General features: G+C 45.9%; 1 protein-coding gene across 5 annotated transcripts in view; it reads left to right on the top strand.

Annotated features, from left to right (window-relative positions):
- Positions 1 to 15406, top strand: part of LOC146268055 (calcium-activated potassium channel subunit alpha-1a) — a 121087-nt gene that overhangs the window by 90925 nt on the left and 14756 nt on the right. Inside the window, exons 19-24 of one of the 5 annotated variants that reach the window (XM_084709283.1) lie at positions 2897 to 2929; positions 3381 to 3461; positions 7412 to 7505; positions 11709 to 11835; positions 12458 to 12682; positions 13491 to 13683. In XM_084709283.1, coding sequence (XP_084565409.1) covers positions 2897 to 2929; positions 3381 to 3461; positions 7412 to 7505; positions 11709 to 11835; positions 12458 to 12682; positions 13491 to 13683 — 753 coding nt within the window. Of the gene's footprint in view, positions 1 to 2896; positions 2930 to 3380; positions 3462 to 5119; positions 5474 to 7411; positions 7506 to 11708; positions 11836 to 12457; positions 12683 to 13490; positions 13684 to 15406 lie in introns of all 5 variants that reach the window. The other 4 variants (XM_084709279.1, XM_084709278.1, XM_084709280.1 and 1 more) reach the window with 4 other exon arrangements.

Consider the following 15406-nt stretch of genomic DNA (forward strand, 5'->3'; position numbering starts at 1 on the left):
GTTATAAATAAGATAATTGAAATGTCCCTGAATGTTTAAAGAGATTGTTGACTGTATGCATATGAAGATGATTATTTAAATTATTTTTGTTTATCTTTTTTTCTTTTCTTTCTGAAACGTTTGGGAGAAGCTGCAACAACTCTCTGTTTTGTTTTTGCCAATATAATTTAAGCTCATAGAACTAACCTTTATGCAGGAGCAATAATGATGCTAATGTGTCAAATATAGTGTCATTTATCTAATAATACCTTCTCATTGCAAGGCTTTCGATCACAATCTGAGGATGAGACTAAATCTTCATTTGAGTGTCACATAGATTTGCTATGCTATTAATATGCTAAATGGCTATATCGCCAAAGAGAAAAATGGAGTGCGATGGAACTCATTTTGAGCAACTGTGACTTTGCCAAATCCATCCCTGTCTCTTTTACAGACTTAATCCACCTCACATCCATCAGCTCTCACTCAGCTGTGTGGTGTCCAGCATGCCTGGCTAGGTTCAAAGCAGAGAGGAGAAGGAAGAGAGGAGCAGAGAATGAGTGAAAGGAGAGGCCAGGAGAGAGAGAGCACAGGGGAAGCACAAAACAGAGTTTAAAGTCTGCTAGTCCACGGAAGTGTTTTTCTGGCTTGTTGGAGACGGGCGGCGTGTGAACTCTTAGCGAGCTTCTGTGGAGAGCAGGGGCATGGGCATGGACAGCCCTGCTCTACCTCCCCTCCTGTGGGGGGGGAACCGAAAAGCTGAGGTCGGGTGTATAGCTGCTGTAGGCCTGAATACCCAAGTACAGTTGCGTGTATCCAATTTCCTTCCCAACGGTGACATACGGTACTCTTGACTCATCCGAAGCCTTTGCCCTGGTCTCCGACTCCACGTGATGAGTCTGGCTATACCTTGTGCAGTCGGGTTGGTGTTGAAATCCTTCTGTACCAATTACTGGCCATTACATTGTTAGTGATCTCTCTTCCCCCGCGGCCTCCTTGTTGGATTGGAGAAGAAACTCTGTCTTGGATGGGATTGACCTTTCTGTGAACTAAGTTGGTTCTGTTGGGGAATGATTGTTGGATTTTCGTTCTCAGTTTCTCTGTGTCTTCTTGACCAAAGTGAGTCAGACATTGCTAACTTCAGTATGATGACTTAATCCAGAATACTTCTGAGCACACAAACTAGATTTCCTGTTTGAAAAGCTGCATTGATTGCTTGGGTAGTGGTTTTCTTTGTTTTCTATAAAGGAAGCGAGAGCTTGGATCAAGGCTGGGCCAGGGGTTGGAGACAAGGAAAGGTAGCCAGAGGCTGGGGAAAGGCCCAGAAGAGATGGGTCTATTCTGGTGTGTGTGTGTCTGTGTGTGTGTGTTTGTCAGGCCAGGGTCCCTTATTCACTGTGACATGGAAATTATGTTTGCATTATCATTTCCCTAGCCCTGCTAGTCCGTCACCAAACCTGCCCCGACAGCTCCTGTCCACCAGGCAGCCTTGGTTCCCCCCTCTCCCCTTCGCGCTAAGCCCCACATGCTAGCTGGTTAGCTTGCTGCCTCTGTGGGCATGAGCAAATTGCAAGCGACAGATGCCAGGGCCAGCGCGGGTCCCTGTTTGAGGGCCAGTGTCATTGACCTGCCCTGTGACCTTTACCACAGGGAGAGCAAGAGAGAGTCTCGAGGGAACAGGGAGCTCAGATTTCATGTCTTGATCTGACTTCCAATACTCACTGCTTTCCTCATGTCCTTGTAACCTCAGTGATACGATGGGGGGGGTCTCTGGTTCTGACATACCGTTGTTGGATAGGTTACGGTTTTGTGGTGGAGACTTCACTTAAACACATCCAGTCCTGTCAGATCTGTGGAATCTAAGGAGAGTGGATGTTTTAACTCGGCCTTTAGGACTGTCCTTATGGTGTTTTGATTGGTTTGGACTGCAATTGTAGATCAGAAAGTATAAGCCTGAGTTGTAGATGGTATAAGCGAGGGTTGTACATTGCCATTCTAGAGGCTACAAGTGAGGTATGACGATAAAATACTGCACACAATTGTTCACATTGCTCTCATTCACTCACTAGAATGATAATGTACAGTTTTGCAATTTTGGAATTCCTTAGTCAGATTTTCTACATCTTAAATCCTGCGTATATATGCTATTTCTATAATGAGTACCCATTTAAAGCATTTCTAGCTCTATTTTGAGCTTCTTTAGTGATGATACTGTCGGCTTTGTTTTCTGTTTGTACTGTGGGGAGTTCTGGAGGCCATGTTGGGGTGGATGTGTCTGTCTGTCAGGGTGGGTCTGCCTCTGTCCTGTCTGCAGTCTGGGGTCACATGTTTCTGTGTGTCTTGTCCAACTCTCAGGATCATTTTTTAACTGAATACACCTTTGCAATGAAAGTTTTCCCCCAACCCAGCTTGATTTTGTCAACCTTAGTATTTGATTCCCAAACTATTATGAATATAAATGTTTTAATTGGATGATTTGGAACATTGCCGAGCTAATGAGAGCATGCGGGTCCATTCAGCTCTTTTGAAAAATGATTCTCCATCGTGGAACAAGCTTTTTTTTAAAAATGTCACACCACAGTTTGGTTTTCACTTTCCAAAAGCACGGCTTCCTCACTGTCCTCGCTCTCCGTGGCCATCAAATCCATCCTGTCTACCTCTTTATCTCATCGTGTTATATTGTTACCATCCGTCTCCCATTTGTGCCATCTCAAATTCAGAGCCGAGTCATCATGCTCCAAGACTTTGGACTTTTTCTTTTTTTATATCCCATTTCACTTGATGCATTTCCTAATCCGCCAGTCTACATGTCCATCTACATCTCCGTCAGTGTAGATATCCGTCGAAATGTCTGTCTCATGATCATCATCCTCTTTTCCTCCATGTAACCTGTCATTTGTCTTTGCACTTTCCTCAGCCAAATATAAGTATAATGGATATGTCAGATCACGTAAGTGTGTCTCTCTGCCCCTCCCCATCCAGCTTCAGCACTCCCTGTGTGTAGACTTGTATAGTCCCCCAACCATGTCACCTCCCAAGTAACACTGATGCTTGGTTTGGTCTAGTTTTTGCTTTACTAGTAGAATGCAAAGCTACCATCTTAGTCTCTCACTGATTAATTGATTTGAACTGATACACAGAGTTGGCAATGACATAATAACAGAGTCCTTAAACCACTTTTTACTGATGTATAGATCTAATTGATTATCATACTTTATTCCATAAAATGGTATTTTGATAGGATGACATGCATCTGACAATGAATGCACTAATTCCGTTAAAAAAAAAAAGAAGAAAAAAAAAGTTGTCTCTTAAAGCACTTTAAAGTTCATTTAAGGAAAAATGCTCTTTTTGACTGTTCGGTTGTACGCAATATTTTGTTTGTATTGTGCTGCCTCTAGCAGCAGATGGCGCTACAACACCAGGGAAAAGTGGATCTCAAAAAGAGGCTGGTGTTCGGTTCAAAGCAGATTGCAATTTAGGTAAATTTTTCAGTGTAAAGTATAGAATTGTGACATGTCTCTTCTCTCCAACTTCTAACTGTAAGTGAATGTAAGTTCTGAAATGCTATTGTTCTGTTATGATAACATTACAATTTGTTTTTATCCAACGGTAACGTTATTGTTGATGTTTATACTTCATTGGAATGATTCAAGAAATACTCAATGTGTTAGGAAAATACAATGCCTTGCGATGAACAAGCATAACCATGGTGACAAAAAATAATCCAACATTAACAATACGGTTTAAAATATATTAACACAACAGGACCACACTAATGTACGGGAAACATTGTGAGCTCACAAACAAAGTCCAGCACGACCCTTATCTATACGGTTCTCTCTGGGCTCATCTCTCATTGGGTCTGGGCTTGATGGGGACCTGCATTCGGTACGGCCTCGTCATGTGATTAGCATGTCACGAAGGGACAGTTGCCGTCTGGGTTGTTCGGAGTGCACAGTGGAGCTGCCAGGGCGTGTGATGGCGCCGTAACGCTGGGCTTGTTTGACAAGGGCCAGATGAATCCAGGAGCTATCGGTGGCGCTCCGTAAATCAAGGAGGCAGCTGACGGCAGGGATAAACGTCTGTTTATCGCTCGCGGCCACCCGACCACGCACTCTGTAGTCCCTACCAACGTACCACCCGACCATACAACCACTGCGACCACCAGGCTGGAGTAAACAGCTCCTCGGCTATGCCTTCTCTCCTCTTGTTCTCTCCCCTTCTTTAGCTTGGAGACCCAAACATACTCGCAGGGCTGAGAGCAAGAGGGAGAGAGTGATTTAGAGTCCTGGTTGAATTAAATGGATAATACACTCACTATGTCATGAGGACAAAGTGAGAGCAGAATGATATAGAAATATTGTAGGAGATGGTAGCTTATTCCTCTGTGAAATAATTACTGTATCATTCCATGTAACAAAATACTCTTCCTTTTAAAGCCAAACCAGGAATTTGGCAGTAACTGAAATAGGTATTTGGGCATGAATGAAATAGATAGACTGAAATACATTTGAACCTGTTTCAAATAATCCTACATTTGCATTGTTACCTGTACGTTGAATGCACAGACAGCACGGAAGTGCATTTTTTTTTCCTGGTTTTATGTGGCATCTCTCTTTCTGTCTTGTTCCATTAAGCATTGAAACAGAACAGAGAGGAGCACTGGTGCACTTTGAATTCATATTAGTTAGTTCATATTCTTCAGCAATGGAAAAGGGATTGTGTTTTAATGTGTTAAAACAATTACATCTGCTTATAATAATATAAATGGTGACACGATCAAAAAGTCATCAAATGTCCATTAATTAAATTATTTTCTGAAACAGATATAATTTGCTTTCTTAAGATTATGTATTTTGACCCAACCATAATAATAGTAATAATAATCATAATATTAATAACAATACTAATAAAAGCAATAATCCTAATAATAGAATAACTCATAATTGAAAGTAATGTTTTTGTCTCACTATTGTATTCTGCTAGTGGGCATGTGACAAAATAAGAATAATTTATTCATTTAAACTAATATATTTTAAATGTATAATAGACAAAACATTGTAGTATGCTGTACTATGCAAATGTCCTTGCAGCTCACTGCTCTTTCTCATTGCTTTTATTCTCCATTGTTCGACAGTAAAGGATGAAGGTAGACCGCCTATTCAAAACCGATCGATTAAAATCACCAACTGCACCTCCACCTCCCTCACCTCCAACACGCACCACCCCAACGCGCCGCACCCCCACCAGGACCCCCCAGCCCCCGCGTGCTCAGCCTCCATCCCCCTCGTTAATAACCGTAAAGGAAGCCTGCTGCCCCTGGGGCCGGGGCCTGGGGCTAACCCCTCGCTGCTGCGCCTCAGTGTTTCCGGCCCTGGGAACGGGCCGGGCCGAGGCCTGGCCGAGAGCCGTCTGAACCGGGCCCGCAGCCTGCCAGTGAAATACCGCTACCATCCCAGTAACGCGCCGCTGCTAGGCCGCAGCAGGCCCCGTAGGTTGCCCCCCTTAGCGGGATGCATCAGTCAGTAACCCCTGCCCCCCCCTCCCCTTGTCCTGTCCTGTTTTGCCACACTGTGCTGTCTGCATGAGAGTTCACCACACTCTCAGCTGCCACTAGCACCCCTTGTGCACACTGCCACTGCTTTGCATGGATGCTGCTGTCATGGGATCACTAACGCGACATCCACCGCTGTACATGTGACTGCCAAGCTGATGTAGAATTGGATACTGTTTAGATCATTATTATTTTTTTAATATTTATTTTTTATTATAACATTTAATGCCTGTTTGTTTTCAACTGTCACACACAAGCTATGGCCCCATTGACTGCAGAGGACGTTATTGTTACCAGTGTGAAGGAGATAATTTGTTGTTTAAGTTTGTCTGAACTTTTCAGAGGCCAAGGGAAGGACATGCGATAGAAGGGTTTTGTGTCCATTAGTTCACTTTGAACTATAGGCCAACACAGGGAAGGAATATTTTGCACTGTGATATTTTCAAAGTAGATTAGAGGGAAATGTATTTCCAAAGTGGGTACGGCTTGTAATATTAGCTATTCAGACCGTCCAATGGCTGAATGGAAATGTCAGAGAATGGCATTTTATTAGGAGGAAGAGCTGTATGTTTTATCTTTTATTCGTGCAATTAGGTGACAGTCTTGGATGGGTACTCGGACAATAATGAAATTCCATGTGCTTGGAGCAGTCACCGCTTGCAGCACACACATTGATTTGCACTAATATCATGTTGTGTGGTATTGATTTCTAACCAAAGGACTAATATGGGTTTGAAGTGACAGTGGACATGGTTATATATGCTTGGGGAGGGGGGAGGGGGAGGGGTTGCAGAGTGGAGGGGCTGGTCTGTGTGCGGGTCTGAAAGCCCCTGGAACTGAGACAGTAGAGAAGATCAGACGACTGGGAACTAGACTCGAGTGTTCACACGGGGGCCTGGGTGGGTCTCTCCAGTCCTCTCCGCCGCAGGGCTGGTGAAAGAGTCTTCGACAGAGCAAAGCGCAGAGTTGACAGGAAAATGTGATCCAACTCATCGAAAAGTTTACAGGGGCAACACCATCATAGAGCAGTAAGCCTGCGATACCCCCGAAAGACCAGCAAACGAGTCCATGTGTTGGATCTGAGGGCATGAAACGTGGTTTTCTTTTCCCCATGGGCAGTTTTAACGGGGTGTCTTGACCTTCATCTACTGCCGGGTGGTGTTTGTGCTCTAAATGCTTGTTATGCTCAAGTCATGTCCTGCTGGAGTGCTGTTTTGGCATGTGACACGTGGGGGACGCTTGTTCAGTCCTAAAAGGCTCTCATGGCATGGAGTTAGACCTGTACAAGAACCATCATGCACCATAGTGAAAGCTGGAATGATGGGGTCAGGGGTCAGCTTTGTAGCCATTCATTACAACACCACCATAGAATCATCCCCCTCAGTCATTGCTTTAGTCCCATGCCCTGCTGACTAATGACAGTCCGTTTGAATCATATGGCACCTATTGGCATCGGGATGCATGGTCACTCTGATGCAGACTGCGAGAGGTCCAACCCACATAGAGCTCATCCACCTAGGCCCATCAGCACGGTGACCCGTGACCCAGAACCCAGCCAGTGGATCCGAACCAAACTAAAAGGGGCTTTGGGGAAAATAGTGAGGCTTTATACGTTGGAGTCAGACAGGTCTTAATGGATTGTTCTCCGTGGTTTCTCCTATTTAACTCTGTCCCTCACTAACTTTTTCTACTTTTTTGGAGGGTCTTCTCTTTCTCTTTGACGTTGTGTTATTTTTTCTTTTTTTCTTCTTCCTTTGTGGGATTATTATTGATTGAATGTTGAGTGTGTTTGTGTTCTTTGGTGTGTCAGTTCCAACACACACACTGACCGCTGACCCTCGTCTGTGCGCTGACGCTCTGTGCGTGTGTTTGCAGTCGAGGACGAGCACCCGTCGACTCTGTCGCCCAAAAAAAAGCAGCGCAACGGAGGCATGCGAAACTCGCCCAACAACTCGCCCAAGATGATGAGGTAAGACATTGTTTTTAATGCCACTTCCAGCGCTGGCGCACACTGGGAGAGGGTTGAGAGGGAAGGCTGCGGAGGAGGGGAGGGAGATGTACGAGTGCAGGCAGAGATGGGTGGGTGAAATTGCTGCTGGTGGTGGGATGGTGTGTGTGGGTGGGTCGGGGGGAGGGGGAGGGAGGGAGGAGTGCGAAAGTATGTGAGAGGAGTCCTGTTAGGAGATGGATATGGTGGTGGGGTGTGGGGTGTTTGGGCTGGCGTGCTGTCAGCGGTTAATGACACAGCCGAAATCATATTTCTGTCATGAAAGAGGCTGCGAGGAGCCGTTTGAAAAATGCCGGGCCTTTAAAGTCTCAGCTGTCAACCCCCTCCAGTCTCGTCCACATGTACTTCTTAAACAACGCTGGCACTAATGACACCAGCAGCCAATCAGAGCGATCTGCCTGGTTACTCTGCCCTCGGGCTCTTCCTGTGTTGTGGGAACCCCCTAGGGTACCGTTTCTGGTACTTAAGGCCATATGCGAGATGTATCATCACAATCATATCTGAATTTAGATATTACCTTCCTTTTATCCTGTCCTTTGGAATCAAATTGCGGTTAATTGATTTTGAAAGATAAAAGGGCTAGGCTTGGCGCACCGGTGACCGTGAAACAATGTTGGAATGCGACGTGAAATGAGGGTAGGTCAGAATGTGCCTGAATGAAGCAGCGGAGGGAAGGTGCTCTGGCAGTTGTGGAAAAAGCACAGGGACACACGCGGCACACGTGCCTGTCCCTGAAGTGACGGGAATTGTTATGGCTGATGTGCTTAATGAATGTACAGTCGGGCACTTTTTTTTTCCAACATCAACTTCCAACCCTGTGTCGAAACACTGCTGATTTTTTGGTACGTATTTGTGGTGTTAGTCTGAAAAAAGGAAGGAAAAACAAAAAAAAACGGTTGAATAAAACTAGGAACCACTTAACACAAATAAAGCCAAATGACACATTACTTGTTTTCAAGTAAGGTGGCCACGCTCAGTTAGGCACTGTGTATGGTAGCTTTAAATTGTTGTTGGTTTCATCCTCCTCTGCCTGTGTACTGAATGCTATTTTCTCAACTCCAACCGTTCCTTTTGGCGTGCTTTGTCAGACAAAGCCAGTCTCGTTAACACGAGTCTCCCTCAGGCCAACTTCCAGCAGCAGCCAAACAAAAGTCATTCAGAGCAGAGTGTACTGAACTGTGTGCACTGTGTGTCCACAAAACACGTTCAGTTCTCCCTCACTTTGCAACCTAGAAAACAGCAATTAGACGAGCCCTCACACATGCCAAACCATTAGCAGTACATGGAGTCGTACTCGACCCTTCAGTCGAGCCTGCAACAGAGCAACCGTCGACATGCCCTCGTTTTTTTGTTGTTTTTTTTTCTCTCAAAGAGCAAAGTGTCACAAAAGAAAGAGAAATTGGCATGCTTCCAGCTAACTGCTAGTTTTAGAGGGGTGTTTAGTTTTGTTTCTCAACTTAAAGCACCAAACCACTTTTTTTTTTCTCTCTCTCTCTTTTGCCTCGGAGATGGTCCCCGTTTGCCATGTAATATATGCATCTCGGCTTTGATCTCGCAGTGATAATAATTCTTGGGAGTTATTTACTCGGTTTTGAAAACGCTTCAAAGCAGTGTCAAAGTTTTCTCTGCTGTAGGGTTGCTTCTGTATTCTGTTGGCTCTTGGGTACTGGGATGACAGGTCCTCTGTTCGAGGTGTAGCCTTTTTCAAGTCATAGCCCTCAGCAAAACATCAAATTACCTAACCCAGTCCACAGCACCCCTCCACAGCTGCCCCCTGTCAATATATAACACCATACAGTATATATTAAATACTTGTGCTTTTACAAGGTGGATTTTATGCGCAATGAAAAGTGATTGTTTGAGGTAGCCTTAGGGATACTTTATTCTACAAGCAAGGAGGGGGGGGAAAATAACAGCAGACAGCTAGCAAGCGAGCGTATACCATATCAAGTATGGTTTTTACAGGACTTGCTGCCTGAAGGCCTTTGTAAATAAATAATGATCAACAGATTGGCTGTGGGTTTTTGAAAAGCATGCCTTTGTCAGTTTGCATGATGGGGAAAATTTTCAAAGCGCGAGGCTGCCTTCATAGCCTGGCGAAGAGGGATTGGGGGAGCACGCCCATCCCAAGTCAGCGACTGCCGAGTGATTCGCTAGAATAACTCAACTCTGTTTGAAATATACACTGAGGGGGAGAAATATGGAGAGAGAGAGAGAGAGAGAGAGAGAGAGAGAGAAATAGAGAGGGAAGCTTCAAGGGAGAGATAGACAAAGACCGACAGAAGAATTTAGACAGAGAAAGACTTCATAGAGATGTCTGTCCTTCACATGTACGTTAGTTACTCATTCTAATAGCTACATTACATTTACACCATTTCTTAATATTCCAGTATTGACTATCCAAATGTGTAAACTGTAAATTGTTTTTTCTGCTTGAATGATTACCAATAATCCAACCGAGAGAGACACAGAATAGTTCATAATTGCCACTAAAGTAACCTGTAGCAACAAGCCTGCTGTAGATTTCAATTAGCAAAGCATGACAGGGTTCTAGCGACGAAGCGCCGTGTCAATATGGGTTCCTTTTGTTATGGAGACAGCGGCACGGCACGTTTTCTGGAATCGACCATAACAACACTGACCTTTTCGATACGTTACAAGACACCCTCGACGGGGTTTATTCGTCGTGGGTAGTCTGTTTCCTGGGAACTAAGGTGGCGACGCGGACACATACGTTGTATGGGGACGTATGTATGTGTCTGAGTATCGGGAGAGCGAGGTGTGCAGAGCCCCTGACAGGCAGACAGGCCGGCACGCCACGGACAGCCTTGTGAAAGATAGCTGTCTGGGTAGAATACAGAAGAGTTGTGTGCCAGGCTGACTGCACTTTCCATCCATTTCCCCACCACACACACACACACGCACAGCCAACGCCTGTGCATTGGGCGGGTTATTGAAGTGACAGGGGCCTCACGGAGTGAGTGGCGTAACACGCGGAAATGAAATATTCATCCCGGGTGTAGAAACACTAAATGCTGTCAGTGTTATTAGCACCTGTCCTGGTTGATTTCATCTACATACTGAGAGACTAAGGGGGAGGGGGTTAAGAAAGGGAGACGTAGATAGATGGCGAGGAGTGAGAAAAAGAGAGGAGGAGGTTAATTGACAGGTTTTCTGATTTTCTTGTGGGGGGGTAGAACCAAAATGCAGAGTGGAGGGAGGGAGGAGGAGGCAACATCCAAGCCCTGTCTCCGAGTGACAGTGATGACAGGGAGGCAAGGAGATTGAAAGAGACGTCAAAGAGAAAAAAACTCTGGAATGTTCTACCACACAATATGCAGGCCAGTCTTTGGGCTCTGCCTCCAATGAACGTAGCATTAGTTATATTAGTTCCCTATCCAATGAAGGAATTATATCGGAGTATGGCGTTTTGGAAATAAACACAGAGGCTTTAGACAGAAGTGTTGTGACTGTCGACTGCCGTGGACGTTTTCACTGTTCTACTTTCTAATTGACTAACACAATCTCGATCAAAGTGGCTACTCCAGCCGTGAGTCTTGTGGAAGGCTCTCGGAGATACTTTGAGATCACGTCTTGTAGAGTCAGTGCAAACCACGCAAGAGGCGCCTCCGCGGAGTGACAGAAGCACTTCCGTGGCCCAGCGTTCTAGCCCGTCAAACTCAGCTGGCCGCCACGACGGATTAGCACGGCCGGGGCCCTGTGACACACTGCTGAAACATTCATGGCCGTCGGTTGGGGGGGAAGCAACATTGGATTGGGAGCAAATTCCTGAAATATTTAAAGTGCGTTGCTGTTAGGGCTTTTTAAACGCGAGCGGGGCGAGCAGGGAAAGCTATTGTCTCTCTGCTTTCATGTCACTCAGCTCTCCCCAGCTAGCTCCCACCCCTCCTCCCTAATCATTGGGCTTCTCTGGCATCAGAGGACCCCCCACCCCACCCCCGGCCCCCCTTCACTAGAGCAGGACAGTCAGGGACTGAGTCAGTTACGGTTAAGGTTAAAGACATTTTGGCCAGATTCAAAGTGGGACACATCTCCAACAATGACCTGACTGGTTTATCGATCATCGTGTGATCGACCCCCTGACAAAAGTCAAACGTGTCTGAAGCGTGTATCTCTCTGCTTTCCCTGCCTCGATCTCTCCAGCAGACATGACCCCTTGCTCATTCCGGGAAATGAACAGATCGAGAACATGGACATGAATGTGAAGAAGTACGATTCCACAGGAATGTTTCACTGGTGTCCCTCCAAAGAGATTGAGAAGGTCATCCTGGTAAGTGAGGTCCCCTCCGCCACTCCTTCCCCCCCTCACCTCCCTCTTCCCCCCCCCCCCCCCCACCTCCCCCCTTTCTCCCAGGTTGCAGCACATTCCAGCGATATCCTCCAAATGCGTGGGTACACCAACATTACCGCACGGTATGCGGTGAATGACCCTAGCATAACGTACCTACGTTTTTGGAAAGCTACAGAATGATAGTATGTTCTTTCCCTTACGTAGCATTCAAACCCCATGCTAATGTATATCTACATTTCTCTCAATTGCTCTCTGTTGTAACAAGGTGAGTTGTTCGTTTTCTTTGTACCCTTGCGGGGCTTGTGGATTTCGAACATGAAAGCACCAAGCATGGATGTGGAAACACAAGTTTTCAGCGCCATCCTTATTTAATTGGAAGCATCACAACCTGCATCTCTGGCACACGCACTATCTTCTCTTACCGTGTGTTTGTCTTCGTCCTCTCGCCTCTGTTTATCGCTCTCCCTCTCTTTTTCTCTCTCTCTCTTTCTCTCACGTTGTCATGTTCTGTTTTTGACCCCGCTTTCCCTCCCGAGGTCTCTCTCTGTGTGTCTTACCGGGTCTCTCTGCCTCCCCCTCCCCCCTCTGTCTTCCCTCCCAGACCCGGAGCGAGGCTTCCATGACGGTCCTCAGCGGTCATGTAGTGGTCTGTATATTTGGAGATGTCACGTCCGCTTTGGTGGGGCTGCGAAACTTGGTGATGCCTTTAAGAGCCAGCAACTTCCATTACCACGAGTTGAAGCCCATAGTGTTTGTGGGCTCGCTGGAGTACCTGAGAAGAGAGTGGGAAACCCTACACAACTTCCCCAAGGTCTCCATCCTGCCTGTGAGTACGCCTGCAGTACACACTCCGGCCCACCAGGGAGAGAACGCCTTAACTCTGCTCTTGACAGATATCTCACTTTGTATTGTGCGATATAGTAGCGTAGAGAGTAGATACTTTGCTAAGGGGGAGGGGGGGGGGGGGATTGCTCAAGACCCAAGGGCGTGTAGGGCCGCGTGTTTGGATGAGAGGTTCGCGTTCCGGCGCCACAAACACAGCCTGCATATTAAAACGTGTTCGCTGCCATGTTAAACCGCACTAAGTGATGGAGCCATGGATCTCATGAGCGAGAGTGGTCACTAGCGTGCGTCGCCTCTGGGCACGACTGGCTGAAATCTACTCATATAAATCTACAATACTGTCTGTGTAGCCTTATCCTTAGCCCATGTAGCCTTCATCCATCCATCCATCCATCCGTGGCTGTCCTTCTTGTGATTCAGAGAAGCGACACTTTGCCATGTCCGTATGGAGTTGAACAAAGCTGTACTGTAGCTGAATCTAGACGATTCTAGAAGACGCCTGCCTGGCCTGCCTCAGAGCTTGTTAGGGCTTGCTTGACTGCCTATCAAAGTGGGATTCACCCCCTCCAAACACAATGCTGCCCTCAGCACAGACTAGCCTTTACTTTACAGCACTTCTACAACTCCCCAATGCCCAGTTTGATCAGCTGAATGTCACTGCCTTGAAACAAGAATACTTGTTCGCTAATTTCCCAAAGCTACACTCACTCGGCCTTTAATTTGTTTTTCTGTCGCTGCCTCCTCCCTCTTCCTCTCTCTCCCTCTCTCTCTCTTTTTTCTCCGCCCCGAAGGGTACACCATTAAGTCGGGCAGATTTGAGAGCTGTCAACATCAACCTCTGTGACATGTGCGTTATACTGTCAGCCAATCAGAACAATATCGACGACGCCTCTCTGCAAGATAAAGAATGCATCTTGGCGTCACTCAACATCAAGTCTATGCAGTTTGATGACAGCATTGGGGTCTTGCAGGCTAATTCCCAAGGTAAGGTGTTTCCTATTAGACTGCACTGAACTGCACTACAGCCCATAAGAGACATGCTCTGGCAGAAAGGACATCACTCACTTAGAGATGAGAAGAAAGTGCGTGCGTGACGCGAGACCAAAGTAAATGTATTTCCATAACAAAATCCAATCCCTCTTTTCCACGTCGATAATTAATAGTAAACCTCCCTGGTAATACTTTTTAATGATGTCATAAATATGACTGTGCCACTTGATGTTGTTCTCCCTGATTTGACTGTCAGTTGGCAGATTAAGAGGAACAGATGCTAATGTTCGCAGACTCAGAACCCATAATCCCATCAGGCGTCATCATCATCATTAACCAGCTAGTACACACCACCAGCCAGACATCCTTTGCTCCTCATTATACACTCCACACATTTATCTTTACAAGGTTTTTTTTATATATTTATTTTTTTAACTATTAATATGATTTGTTTACACAGTTCAAAAGACATCACCCATGTATTCAATATATACTAACTTCTACAAACAAGTGCCTGTCAGGTCATCACATGCGCTGGCACATGTTTTAGCAGAATGCCAATGATGCTATTTCTCCTGCTCAGAGAGAGAGAGTGACGACCCGTCGATCGGAGTGCCATAGATGCACAATGCAGGGTCCATGTGACAGCTCTCAGGGGATCCCTATTAACAGACAGCCCCTTCGACACTGACGCCCCCCACTCAATACCATCACCCTGGTCGATGGATGGGACCCATTGTTACAAATGATTATGTCTTGAAACCCTGACCCATTCCACTGATATTCAATTCACACCCGCTCACTGTATACAAACCAAGGCACGATAAACACACGCACACACAAACACTCTATAGAAGTACTGCATCATACTGTATGGCTTTGGGCCCCTTCCCCTTAAGCAGGCTTCAAGATGGCGAGTGTAGAATAATGATACAACAAATAAAAACACGAAACAAGAAGGTGCAAATGAATACGTCAACAAGCTTGTTCCTTGTGGGAGAGATTCTCACGGCTGCTCGAGCATGCAGTGAGGCACAGAGCTAAGCTGTGCCCGGGGGGCTACAGGACGCGGGTGTGTGGGGGGGAGGGGCGAGGCGGGGGGTTTGCTCGTCTCAATGAGAGCCGAAAAAAAGACCGTACAAATCGATAATATGCACAATTATTTATTTACATATTTGTATGTATTATATTGTGGTGCTGGAAGTAAAACCTATTTTACTTGATCCACAGTCAAAACATTAGAATGTTAAATCCACGAATATGGTTTGTATAGCTTTCCAGGCGCCGTACTGTTACATATGTAGCATTTGGCTGCTTTCCGCCCAACATATTTCGATATCTCCTTCCTACACGTTCACATCACTTTCAGAAATGTAAACTGTACTGGGTGGAACTTTCACAAGATATACTGCGTGCCCACATCCTTGTTTACTCTGATACTCTACGGGGAGTGTTTTTAGTGCAAATATTAAAAACTGGCTGTCATTTTCCCGAGGAGTAAATTTCATATTTTATACCCTTCGACAAAATGATGCGTTGCTGTGAAGGATGTTGCCGTCCCTGCTTGTAGCAGGGTGTCAAACCACGGCTAACCCCAAGTTCCCATAATTGGCATAACAAGAGTCTCTCTTCAAGGCCTCAGTTCGGCTCCTACTTTAAGTTGAGTGCTGAACTGTTAGTGTCTCCTCTGTTGCACAGGCCATCTTGTGTACCGTGA

This window comes from Hypomesus nipponensis, chromosome 11 (genome assembly GCF_054491055.1).
Source record: "Hypomesus nipponensis isolate SF chromosome 11, ASM5449105v1, whole genome shotgun sequence".
Lineage (NCBI taxonomy): Eukaryota > Metazoa > Chordata > Actinopteri > Osmeriformes > Osmeridae > Hypomesus > Hypomesus nipponensis.